Source organism: Ictalurus punctatus, chromosome 4 (genome assembly GCF_001660625.3).
Source record: "Ictalurus punctatus breed USDA103 chromosome 4, Coco_2.0, whole genome shotgun sequence".
NCBI classification, from domain to species: Eukaryota; Metazoa; Chordata; class Actinopteri; order Siluriformes; family Ictaluridae; genus Ictalurus; species Ictalurus punctatus.
The window spans coordinates 32621250-32634766 of NC_071284.1; the positions used below are offsets into that span (position 1 = coordinate 32621250).

The 13517-nt window shown below is 35.8% G+C and overlaps 2 protein-coding genes across 2 annotated transcripts; both read left to right on the top strand.

Moving 5' to 3' along the window:
* The first annotated feature begins 1313 nt into the window (after positions 1-1313).
* LOC124627845 (extracellular calcium-sensing receptor-like) lies at positions 1314-5032 on the top strand. Its single transcript, XM_047154592.2, has 5 exons — positions 1314-1598; positions 1738-2550; positions 2627-2854; positions 2946-3069; positions 4125-5032. The coding sequence occupies exons 1-5, from the start codon at positions 1341-1343 to the stop codon at positions 5030-5032; spliced, it is 2331 nt and encodes a 776-aa protein (XP_047010548.1). The 5' UTR covers positions 1314-1340.
* Positions 5033-10265: 5233 nt separating this feature from the next.
* On the top strand, positions 10266-13059 carry LOC108264127 (extracellular calcium-sensing receptor-like). Its single transcript, XM_047154492.2, has 5 exons — positions 10266-10601; positions 10724-11536; positions 11615-11842; positions 11935-12058; positions 12152-13059. Exons 1-5 carry the CDS (start codon positions 10344-10346, stop codon positions 13057-13059), a joined length of 2331 nt encoding a protein of 776 aa, XP_047010448.2. The 5' UTR covers positions 10266-10343.
* Positions 13060-13517: the final 458 nt, after the last annotated feature.

The window sequence follows — 13517 nt, forward strand, 5'->3', positions numbered from 1 at the left end:
ATAAACTGTGGCAATGAAGGGATGAACACAGTAAGTAATAATACTCAAATGGGCTGTGGCATTAAAGCAATGATTGATTGGTATTAACAGGCCCAAATTGTGCCAAGAAAACATTTCCCACACCACTATACAATTTCCACCAGCCTGGACAGCAGGTTGGATCCATGAATTTATGCTGTTGGTGCCAAAATCTGACTCTACCATCTGTGTGCCTCAGCAGTGATTGCGATTAATCAAGCCAGGCTACGTCTGCTAGTCTTGGTGAGCCTGTGTCCATTGCAGCCTCAGCTTTTTGTTCTTGGCTTTCAAAAGTGGAATCCAACATGCTCTTTTGCTATTGTATCCCATTCGCCTCAAGGTTCAATGTGTTCTGAGATGTTTTTCTGCTCATCACAATTGCCCAACTTTAACTCAAATTAGTCTGGCCATTCTATCTTGATCTCTCTCATCACAAGGCATTTCCATCTGCAGAACTGCCACTCACTGGATGTTTTTTTATTTATTGCACTATTCTGAGTAAATTCTTAAAACTGTCTTTGAAAATCCCAGGAGATCAGCAGTTCTAGAAATACTCCAAACCAACGTCTCTAGCACCAAAAATCGTGCCATGATAAAAATCACTGAGATCAGGCCACTCCTGTGCAATGTGAACATTATCCGAAGCTGCATGTTTTTTTTTTTGCATTGCACTGCTGCCACATGATTGGCTGATTAGATACAGGTGTACAAGTGTGGCTAATAAAGTGTTAGTGTACATTAAATTAATTACATTAAATAAATTAATTAACAGTAAATTAATTAATATAACAAAGTAAGACAATAAAAATATGTGCCTTATAGAAAACATTGCAAAATTATGAGGTAATGCACTTGTTAAGCCCACACCCACACGTGTAGTCAATTTGGGAGTCAAAGAGTTATATAAAAGCCCAAACACTGATGATGGGATTTTGGCAGGCATGAGAATGAGGTTCTTGCACACATGGCTTTTATTCACTCAGGTGAGAGCAGCTGATCCTCCCTGCAGCTTACTAGGGCTGCCCAATCCACCTCAACTTATCAAAGATGGAGATGTAATGATTGGTGGTATCTTTTCCTTCCACATCAAAGTGGACCAGACAACACAAGTCTTTACATCTGGGCCCCGGCAACCAAAATGCATAAGGTGAGGGGACATTAAGGGAATTGGTTCAAGATCTATTCATTTTAAGAAACAAGAAACATTTTCTTATTTATATTATTTTATTTGATAATAAAATTAGATTTTATAATTTTATAAAACATATGCATTTCTTTGGTCCTGCAGTTTAAGTCTCCGTGAATTTCAGAATGCACAAACAATGGTATTTGCCATTGAGGAAATCAACAACAGAAATGATATTCTTCCTGGGGTCAAATTGGGTTATAAAATCTATGATTCATGTGGATCAGTAGAAATGACCACAAGAGCCTCCTTGTCCTTAGTTAATGGAAATGGAGAAAATACATCTGTAATATCTTGCTCCAAATCTGATACAGTTCAAGCAATCATAGGACAAACATCATCAAGCTCCACTATTGCCATTTCTGCTACTGTGGGACCTGTGAACATACCAGTGGTAAGACTTATTTTGTGTGTACAAAATATTTTTAATAAAAAAAAACATTATAATAGCTTTAATGGTGAATTATGAATATGCCTAATATTGAAAGATAAGTACAAATAAATTACATGTTGTTTAAATCTCTTTATATCAGGTCAGTCACTTTGCAACATGTGCATGCCTAAGTGACAGGAAGAAATACCCATCTTTCTTCAGAACTGTTCCCAGTGATTATTACCAGAGCAGAGCTTTGGCTAAGTTGGTCCGATATTTTGGCTGGACATGGGTAGGTGCGCTATGCAGTGACAGTGACTATGGAAACAATGGCATCAATGAATTTATCATTGCAGCCAAAGAAGAAGGAATCTGTGTTGAGTATTCCAAGGCATTCTTCAGGACAGACCCCAGAGAAAAAATTCTGAAAGTAGTTGAGATTATCAAGGCTTCAACCTCCAAAGTTATTGTAGCTTTTGTCTCATATTCTGACATTGGGGTTCTTCTAAAGGAAATGGCCTTACAGAACATGACTGGGTTTCAGTGGATTGGAAGTGAGTCTTGGATTTCTGATTTAAACCCAGCCAATGTTCAATGGCAGCATATTCTGAAAGGATCAATGGGTTTTGCTATTCCAAAAGCTCAAATCAATGGCCTACGGGAATTTCTAATCAAACATAATCCAGCTTCTGATATAGCTATTTACAGAGAGTTGTGGGAGGCAATATTTGATTGTAAAATTTCCACACAAGACAATGCTGACATTAAACACATGTGCATGGGCAATGAAAGTCTCGATCAGGTTCAAAACCATTACACAGATGTTTCAGAGTTACGACTTGCAAATAATGTTTACAAGGCTGTGTATGCTGTGGCTTATGCACTGCATAACAGATACAGCTGTTCAAAGTTGGAGAGTAAACAACAAAGTCCTATTGCGTGTACAAACATAACAGATAATAAACCATGGCAGGTAAGTGTAACAGTATAGTCTGATGAAAAACATGTACTTATATTTGTTAGTGATTATTGCCCAATGCTTTACTTAGGTAGTCAATGAGTTAAAGAAACTTCATTTCACCACTGTAACTGGAGAGGATGTATACTTTGATGAAAATGGTGACCCAGCAGCAAGGTATGAACTGCTAAACTGGCAACTAGACAAGGATGGTAAAATAGTGTTTGTTAAAGTGGGCTTCTTCGATGGCTCTTTGCAAACACACCTTCAGCTGTCTTTTCACAACATCAGTATAGCCTGGGCCCACAACAAACCACAGGTAAATGACACCATCTGAATAAACAGACAATATGAACAATAAATATTTTAGAAAATTATGAATAAATATATGCATTAAAAATGTTTTTCAGGTGCCAGTCTCTGTCTGTAGTCCAAGTTGTCCCCCAGGCACCAGGAAGGCTGTGCAGAAAGGAAGGCCAATCTGCTGCTTTGACTGTATACCATGTGCAGAGGGGGAAATCAGTAATATAACAGGTACAGTGGAGGAAATACATATTTAACGTGTCAACATTTTTTTTGAGTAAATATATTTTCACTGAGGTTATTCTCATGAAAATTTCACCAGACTTTGCTATTAACTCAAGAAATCCACACATATAAAGAAATCCAAATATTCAAGTCCATAAATAAAGTTATGTGTAATAAAGAGGAATGACACATGAAAAAAGTATTGGCATGAAATTTGTTTAATACTTAGTAAAGAGGCCTTTGTTTGTAATGACAGCTTCAAGACGCTTCCTGTACGAAAGTTGATGATGGAGCGATGTTGCTTCCACTTGTGGCTAATGGCCCCAATGTTGATTACTGGAAGATTCAGAAGTTTTGAAATACGTCTGTATCCGATTCCATCAATATCTTTCGCAACAATAAGGTTGAAAAGGTCTTGAATGAGCGCTTTGCTTTTACCCATCATGAGATGTTTCTTGTGCGATACCTTGATAATGAAAAGCATTTTTATAGACCATCAATGTATTAACCCAGCTGATATTAATTTGCACAAATAGGAGGTATAATTACTTTTTAATTACTTACGGATTTCAGCTGGTTCCTTGCCTTACCTTGCCTTGGAGAACTGCTTTTTCTTCCATCCATCCATCTTCTATACCGCTTTATCCTTTTCAGGGTCGCGGGGAAACCTGGAGCCTATCCCAGGGAGCATCGGGCACAAGGTGGGGTACACCCTGGACAGGGTGTCAATCCATCGCAGGGCCTACTTTTTCTTAGCCTGTTGAATCCCCCCCCGTGTCATTCCACTTTATTACACACAACTTTACCTATGGACTTTAATGCTGTGAATTCTTTATATTTGTGGATTTCTTGAGTTAATACTGATGTCTGGTGAAAATTTCATGTGAATAACCTCATTGGAAATATATTTACTGAAAAAAATGTTGACTGATTCAATACTTATTTCCCCCACTGTATGAATGAATATTTGTTTTCTTCAGTTATTATTTATTAGGCCAATAATCTAAATATAATTGCAAGCACTTAAATTGCTAATTTAATATTCAATTTTCTTCCTTTAGATTCTATAACATGCATCAAATGCCCACCTGAACTGTGGTCTAATGACAAGAAAACTACCTGCGTCTTAAAGCTGGTGGAATTCCTGTCATTTGAGGAAATAATGGGAAGCATTCTTGTATCATTTTCTTTGTTAGGAGTATCTTTCACCATCTGCATTGCAGTAATTTTCTTTGAGCATAAGGACACACCAATTGTTAGGGCAAATAATTCTGAACTGAGCTTCTTGCTGCTCTTCTCCCTGACTCTCTGTTTCCTCTGTTCACTTACATTCATTGGTCAGCCATCTAAATGGTCCTGTATGCTGCGCCACACAGCTTTTGGGATCACATTTGTCCTCTGCATCTCCTGTGTTCTGGGGAAAACAGTAGTGGTGTTAATGGCCTTCAGGGCTACACTTCCAGGCAGTAATGTAATGAAATGGTTTGGGCCTCAACAGCAGAGACTCAGTGTTCTTGCCTTCACTCTCATACAGGTCCTTATTTGTGTGCTTTGGTTAACAATATCGCCTCCTTTTCCCTACAAAAATATGAAATACTACAATGAAAAGATTATATTAGAATGTAATGTAGGCTCAGCTATAGGTTTTTGGGCCGTGCTGGGTTATATAGGACTCCTGGCTGTTTTGTGTTTTATTTTAGCTTTTCTGGCTCGAAAGCTACCTGACAATTTTAATGAAGCCAAATTCATTACATTTAGCATGCTCATATTCTGTGCAGTATGGATCACCTTTATTCCTGCTTATGTCAGCTCTCCTGGAAAATTCACTGTAGCTGTAGAGATATTTGCCATTTTAGCTTCAAGCTTTGGTTTACTAATCTGCATATTTGTTCCAAAGTGTTACATAATCATCCTGAAACCAGAGAAGAATACTAAAAAGCAGATTATGGTTAAAGCAATTGCTAAATGATTTAACTATCTACATATTCGCTATTAATATTCTCTGCTTAAATTATGTATGTATGCCTATGAAAAATCAATGTTCTATCTTAAATGAAAATTATTAAAAAGGATTAACATAATCATTTACAAATTCACTAACTGCAGTAAATAAACTGCTACCTGTTGTCTTACTCTGCAGTAGCATTTTTTTTTTTTTTCTTTTTCCACATACGGTTACTGGTTATATAATTATGTAGCCAAGGTTTATTTTTTTACATATCATTTGAAACAGCTTTTCCTGCAAAACTGTGTCTTTCAATTATGGTTGTCCCATTAAGCCATAATGTGGCTGCTTCCTTTGACCACAATCTAGAGAAGATATTAAATGCTGTCATACAACAGAATTTCACATTTGTAAGTGCACTGTCAATGGCCTTTTATCAATAAAAGTTGCTGGACCTCTGCAGGATAATAGACTGTAATATTACTGTATAAAAATACTGGCTAAATGTTGTATCTGTGACAAATTCAGCAACAGTTCTACTGTAATATAACCCTGTATGTAACTGTAACTGTATGTACCCTGTCAAATTATTATACATTTGAAAAGCCCCAAAATTTAAATTTCTTTGTTTGTTTTTTTTTTTTTTTTTTTTTTTTTTCCCGGTTGTAAACTTTAACAAATGAGAGCAAAAACAAATAAAACATTAATGGTTTTCTGTTTGTCTGTACATAAACGGTTCAATCACTCAAGGAGACGAATAACAAATAAAAAGCATTGCCACATTTATTATGGTGGTGCATAAGGAAGGATACTGGAAGGCCTCTTCCATCAAACATCACAAGCAAAAATATGTTATGCTATCAAGCACTTGACTACAAAGGTGATAATGACCTTTGTGTCTCACAGAGAAGACCTACAGGCAGTGGGTTACAGGACTGCAGTGAATTGGGACTGATGCCACTCTAGCATGCAATGTGACACTCTTATAATATCTTATAGTTAGAGTCCTCAAAATCTAAAGATTAAATACATAACAGCATTTAAAAGTGTTCTTTTATCAGCAATGTTGATGACCTTGCAAGTTGAAAACAGATAAATCTGTGAAGGCCCATAAAAAATGGTCATCATCTGCTACTAGGAACAAACCGTCCTAAAGAGAAGCTTATTAACAAAGTCACTGGTGCTTGAGGCAAAAAAATATTTTCAATTTTGGATTTGACCTGAGCTCCCAAGTGGATGTTTAACACACAGGTGACTTATCGTTTCATAAAGCAACACCACAAGCATGTGAAAACATGTCACATTACAGTTTATTATTGTTATTGCAGGATTCATTTTCCCTTGTGCATGGTAGAAACTAGTGTTGGTGCGCTGTGCCAGTCATCCCTCAGGTACCAGGAAGGCTGTTCCAATAAAGAAGACCGTCTAATATTCTGACTGCACACCAGGCCCAACAGGAGCAATTACCAACAAAACAAGAAGTGTTTTCCCGTTGGTACTTTCAATCAACCAAAAAAGAAAATGAAATATGTACATATGATCTTCCAATTGAGACTTAATTAAATATATTTTGAAGTTTTATTTTCCCCAGAAGCAGTTATGGGAAATATAGATCATTTTCTCTGTCCTCTGGTCTGCTTTGCCTTTAATGATTGGCCACTCTGAGCTGTCTAATATGTTGCAGTGTTTGGGGTCAACTATGGCACTATTCGCACTGCCATCTCAGGTGGACCAATCACAAGTGGACAGATGAATAGTTGTCCACACTTGGCACTGTGTCGAGTGTCTTCACATGTCTGGAATAATGCTGACACATTGTTGGAGCATACACAATTACTTTCTCAAACACCATCTGATTGACTAATGAAGACTTTGGCCCTAAGTGACATACATTGGATTTAAAAAATAGAGTGATTCTAACCCGAATTAAAGATCATATGTTTCTGAAGGATTTTTTTTTTGACATCTTCTTGGTTTCATTCAACTGCTGAAGCCATGTTCTGCAAAAAAAAAAAAAAACATACAAAGCATGTATTTGATCTCATTGTTGAAAGATATTCATCAGAAGAGGGGGTTAAAGACTTTCCAAAACATTACATGTACCATGGAACACCACGAAGGCCACCATCAACAAGTGGATGAAATTGGGCACCACAGTGACATTATGAAAAACACACTGTCCATGCAAAATACACAATAGGACAAAAAGAAATCTTATGAGGGATGCTGCTAAGAGACCTACGGCAACATTAAAGGAGCTGTAGGAATATCTGTAGTACTGATCACTTCTTGAATGTGACCATAATCTATATAATATTTACATATCTGAGCTATGGCATATGGTGGCTAGATGGAAGCCCTTTCTCAGAAAAAAAGATGAAGAAAAAGTTCATCTTCCAATATACGGAGGCTGCCCATTGAGAGATATGCAGCACCCAACCAGAACTGCGTAACAGCCTAAAGCACAAATCTAAGTTAACAAATGAATGGCTTGAGAAGGAGAAATCAACATTTTTGGAATGGCCCAGTCAGAGCCCAGATCTAAATCTTATTGAAAAGTGGTGGAATGACTTGAAGAGGGCTGTGCACTAAGCTATTGTATGTCCATCATAAACACAATATCTGTAAAATACTGCTCATTTTTATTATTCGTTATGCTTATATCTGTTCATTTCTAAAAGTGCATGAATTAAGTAAGTAAATAAGTAAGTAAGTAAGTAAGTAAAGCTTTATTTATATAGCACTTTTTAAAATAATGTGTAGAAAGTGCTTTACACAAGACATACAGAAGACACAGGAAAATAAAATCAGTAGTAAGAATTACAATTAAAGAAATAAAAGACTAAGCAAATAAAATAGAAAATAGTGAACAAATGCACTTAAAAATACTTTTTAAAAGTGCTAATTGAATCAACTGCACGTAGGTTGTCAGGGAGAGAGTTTCACAGTTTAGGCCCATAGTGACTAAAGGCCGACTCCCTGCTTTTCAGCCGCGATGATCTAAGTGATCTAGCAGGAGTATATTTAGTGATCATATTACAAAAGGTATGTTGGAGCGCCATTATGAAGACATTTTATAATTAATAACAGGAATTTAAAATCAATTCTGTAAGACACAGTAGCCAGTGAAGTAATTTAAGTGACGGAGTGATCTGATTCTTCAGTCTAGTATGTGTCAGCATTCTTGCAGCTGCATTCTGAACTCTTTGTAAGTGTTTAATGGAGCTCTTTAGTAAGCTAACCAAAACACTGCTGTAGTAGTCGAGTCTAGATGTAACAAATGTATGTATGAGTTGCTCACTATCTGTGAGGGAGAGAATATCACATACTTTAGAGTTGTTATAAAGGTGATAAAATGCTGTCTTACAAACATTGCTAATATGCATTTTTAAAACATATTTAAAGCCCTGGCTAGATGCTAGAGTTCACTGCTCAAAGACTGTGATGAAGCCTTCAGATTGGGTGACAGAGTGGCACTCAGAGCAGCCAGGATCAATCTCACTTGTGGCATCAAAGAAGCCAAAAACTCACATACCTCCAGAATAAAAGAACACTTCAGTAACAATGACCCACAGGGGATGTGGACAGACAGGCATTCAAGGTGTCACTGACCACAGACAAAAAAAAATACCTCACCTGTACGAATGACACGATTGTTAAAATTAGTTTTAGTTAAAATTTTCTCTATGTCTGGATAAATATGACCTAAAACGTTACTTTTTTTTTTTTTTTTTACATAAGTCCTCAAAGTAGATAGAGAGAACCCAATTTATATATATATATATATATATATATATATATATATATATATATATATATATATATATATATAGAGAGAGAGAGAGAGAGAGAGAGAGAGAGAGAGAGAGAGAGAGAGAGAGAGAGAGCGAGAGAGAGAGAGAGAGAGAGAGATTTCCTATTTATGTGACTTTTTAATTTTGTGTGATACTGTTTTCCTTTTGAAATTATTATCTGTATTTATTGTCCATGTTTACTGTTGTATTTTAGTCCTTGTCAATGTCTACTACATGTTGTAAGGTAGTTTCCTGAAGGAACTTTTTTTTTTTTTTTTATCCATTGAGATGCAATGTCCTAAAAATGACAAAAAAGCTGACTTTGAAAACCACTTTGTCTGATGTAGCCCTTGTCCAATGTGCATTATTTCTGGCTGTAAAGCATATCAATGGCAGCCCCTTAATTCATTGGTGAATTATTTACTGGTGCTGTTGAGGGCATGAAATATGGGATAAATGAGGGCCCAAATTTGCAAAACCTGTTTATGATATTTCACTATTTCACTATATAGATTGATGGAAATAGTTTATTTGAATTAATATAGGATTTAGGCATACCAAAATGAGGAGGCATTAAGAATGTAAATATTAGTAATATATATATATATATATATATATATATATATATAGATATATATGTGTATATATATATATATATATATATATATATATATATATATATATATATATATATATATATAGATATATATATATATATATATATAGATATATATATATAGATATATATATATATATATATATATATATATATATATATATATATATATATATATATATATATATATATATATATATATATATATATATAGATAGATAGATAGATAGATAGATAGATAGATAGATAGAACTAGGTCTATAACTCGGTTTATCTGATACTGACATGTATATAAAGAAAATGACAATTAGGCAAGTTATTATCAGAATATAATTCTGTACAAAAATGTGTTTATTATATTGTGTTATACAATAAGCAGTGCAAAATGATGAGGTAATGCACTTGTTACACCCACACGAAAGGGGCTGGTAAATTTTGTCAAAGTGATATATAAAAGTATGTGGTGATAGTGTTTAGGCTGGGATGAGAATGAGGTTCCTGCACACATGGCTTTTATTCACTCAGATGAGAGCATCTCATTCCCACTGCAACTTGCTTGGCCTGTCCAATCCTCCTCAACTAAGCAAAGATGGTGATGTAATGATTGGTGGTATATTTTCCTTCCATGTCAAATGGGACCAGACAATACCTGTCTTTACATCTGGGCCCTGGCAACCAAAATGCAGAAGGTGAGTGCACATTAGGGGAATTTGAATTTGGTTGAATTTGGATAGTGGAATTATAACGTTGGTTTAAGATTTATTCATTTTAATAAAACCAAGGATATTATCTTATATTATTTTAATTACAAAATTTACAAACCTGTTACTGTATTAATGCTTTTTGTTTTCACTAAAAAAAACATGTGGTTTTGTTTACTTGGTCCTGTAGTGTAAGCCTCCGTGAATTTCAAAATGCACAAACAATGGTATTTGCCATTGAGGAAATCAACAACAGAACCGATATTCTCCCTGGAGTCAAATTGGGTTACAAAATCTATGATTCCTGTGAATCAGTAGAAATAACCACAAGAGCCACCTTGTCTTTAGTTAATGGCAATGGAGAAAATACATCTGTAATGTCTTGCTCCAAACCTGACACAGTTCAAGCAATCATAGGACAAACATCCTCCACCCCCACTATTGCTATTGCTGCTACTGTGGGACCTTTGAAAATACCTGTGGTGAGACTTATTCATTTACGTATGAAAATATGTGGGCTTTTGATGGTGAATTATGAACATATTTTAAGTAAAAAGTCAAAATTTTAAGTAAATTACATGTTATTGAAATCTCTGTATTGCAGGTCAGTCACTCTGCAACATGTGCATGCCTAGGTGACAGGAAGAAATATTATTCTTTCTTCAGAACTGTTCCCAGTGATCACTACCAGAGCAGAGCTTTGGCTAAGTTAGTCAAGCATTTTGGCTGGACATGGGTAGGGGCCCTATGCAGTGATAATGACTATGGGAACAATGGCATACAGGAATTTATAATTGCAGCCAAAGAAGAGGGAATCTGTGTTGAATATTCCATGCCATTCTTTAGGACATACCCCAGAGAAAAAATTCTGAAAATTGTCGAGATTATAAAGGCTTCAACCTCCAAAGTTATTGTAGCATTTGTTGCATATACAGACCTTGGGGTTCTTCTAAAGGAAATGGCCTTACAGAATGTGACTGGGATACAATGGATTGGAAGTGAGTCCTGGATCTCTGCTATAAACCCAGCCATTGCACAATGGCAGCATCTTCTGATAGGCTCCATGGGTTTCGCTATGCCAAAAGCTCAAATCAATGGCCTGGGAGAATTTCTGACAAAACTAAGTCCAGCTTCTGATGTAGCTATTTACAAAGAGTTGTGGGAGACAATATTTGAATGTACGTTTCCAACACAGGAAAATGTTGATATAAAACAAATGTGCAAAGGCAATGAAAGTCTCAGTCAAGTTCAAAATCTTTACACAGATGTTTCAGAATTACGAATAGCAAATAATGTTTACAAGGCTGTGTATGCTGTGGCTTATGCCCTGCATAACATGTATAGCTGTTCAAAGAGGGACAGTGGACAAGAAGGTTCTTTTGCATGTGTAAACATAACAGATAACAAACCATGGCAGGTAAGTGTAACACTATAGGCTAGTAGGGGGAAAAAGTACTTATACTCGTGACTGAAGAGTTCGTTATGCTTTATATAGGTAGTCAGCGAGTTGAAGAAACTCCATTTCACCTCTACAACTGGAGAGGATGTATACTTTGATGAGAATGGTGACCCAGCTGCGAGGTATGAACTACTGAATTGGCAACATGGCAAAGATGATAAAACAGTCTTTGTTAAAGTTGGCTTCTATGATGGCTCTTTGCAAACACATCTTCAGCTGTCTTTTAACAACATCAGTATAGCCTGGGCCCACAAAAAAACACAGGTAAATGAAAATACCTGTATGAACAGATAATATGTACAATTTAATATATTACAAAATTATTCATAGTTATATACAATAAAAATGGTTTTCAGGCACCAGTCTCTGTATGTAGTTCAAGTTGTCCCATGGGCACCAGGAAGGCTGTACAGAAAGGAAGGCCAATCTGCTGCTTTGACTGTATACCTTGCGCAGAGGGGGAAATAAGTAATATAACAGGTATAGTGATTAGCTCCAATAATGCACAAAAGACTCAGAAAGATTTTAAAGTTTTATTAGGTTCCAATTCATATTCATTTTCTCTAATTTTAGATTCTATAACTTGCATCAAGTGTCCACCTGAACTGTGGTCTAATGACAAGAAAGACACCTGTGTCTTAAAGCTGGTGGAATTCCTGTCATTTGAGGAAATAATGGGGATCATCCTTGTATCATTTTCTTTGTTAGGAGTATGTTTCACCATCTGCATTGCAGTAATTTTCTTTAAACACAAGGAAACCCCAATTGTTAGAGCAAATAATTCTGAACTGAGCTTCTTATTGCTCTTCTCTCTGACTCTGTGTTTCCTCTGCTCACTTACATTTATTGGTCAGCCCTCTGTATGGTCCTGTATGCTGCGCCACACAACATTTGGGACCACATTCGTCCTCTGCATCTCCTGTGTTCTGGGTAAAACAGTAGTGGTGTTAATGGCCTTCAGGGCTACACTTCCAGGCAGTGATGTTATGAAATGGTTTGGGCCTCAACAGCAGAGACTCAGTGTACTTGCCTTCACTCTTGTGCAGGTCATTATTTGTGTACTTTGGTTAACAATATCCCCTCCTTTTCCCTACAAAAATATGAAGTACTACAAGGAAAAGATTATATTAGAATGTAATGTAGGTTCAGCTATAGGTTTCTGGGCCGTGCTGGGTTATATAGGACTCCTGGCTGTTTTGTGTTTTATTTTAGCTTTTCTGGCTCGGAAGCTGCCTGACAATTTCAATGAAGCCAAATTCATAACATTTAGCATACTTATATTTTGTGCAGTTTGGATCACCTTTATTCCTGCTTATGTCAGCTCTCCTGGAAAATTCACTGTAGCTGTAGAGATATTTGCCATTTTAACATCAAGCTTTGGTTTACTAATCTGCATATTTGTTCCAAAGTGTTATATAATCATCCTGAAACCAGAGAAGAATACTAAGAAGCAAATGATGGGTAAAGCACCTGCTAAATGATGTATCTGTCTAGATATTTACTATTATTATACTCTGTTTAAACTATGTATCCTATTTTAAAGGCATGTTCTATCTTAAAATAACATCTGAAAATGCATTAGCATAAAGACACTGTTATGCCATTTCAATAACTACATTAAATAAGCTGTTATCTTTTGTATGACTTTGTGGTACAATTTACATATAGTTAGTAGTTAGTGGAAGAAGTATTAAATTTTAAATTTTAAATACACAAAATCAAATTTTAAAACCTTTTTTTTTCAGATGAATCATTTAATAAATCACAGAAAAGTCAAATAAAATATTGCTTTCCTGCTTTCTCTTTGTCTGTGTATGCATAACTGTCTTCAGAAAAATTCCCTGCTTAAACTAAACCACTGGTTTGGCTGGTGAAGAGCTATAGCTAGTTGTTAGTAGGACATATAAGTGACAAATATGATTAACAAATAAACAGCATT

Excerpts from the sequence above, each read along its gene's own strand:
- LOC124627845 (XM_047154592.2), top strand. The coding sequence starts at position 1,341 with ATGGTATTTGCCATTGAGGAAATCAACAACAGAAATGATATTCTTCCT. Across the intron at positions 1,599-1,737 it reads GACCTGTGAACATACCAGTG|GTCAGTCACTTTGCAACATG; the intron begins GTAAGACTTATT and ends TCTTTATATCAG. Across the intron at positions 3,070-4,124 it reads GGAAATCAGTAATATAACAG|ATTCTATAACATGCATCAAA; the intron begins GTACAGTGGAGG and ends TTCTTCCTTTAG.
- LOC108264127 (XM_047154492.2), top strand. The coding sequence starts at position 10,344 with ATGGTATTTGCCATTGAGGAAATCAACAACAGAACCGATATTCTCCCT. Across the intron at positions 11,537-11,614 it reads CAGATAACAAACCATGGCAG|GTAGTCAGCGAGTTGAAGAA; the intron begins GTAAGTGTAACA and ends TGCTTTATATAG. Across the intron at positions 11,843-11,934 it reads GGGCCCACAAAAAAACACAG|GCACCAGTCTCTGTATGTAG; the intron begins GTAAATGAAAAT and ends AATGGTTTTCAG.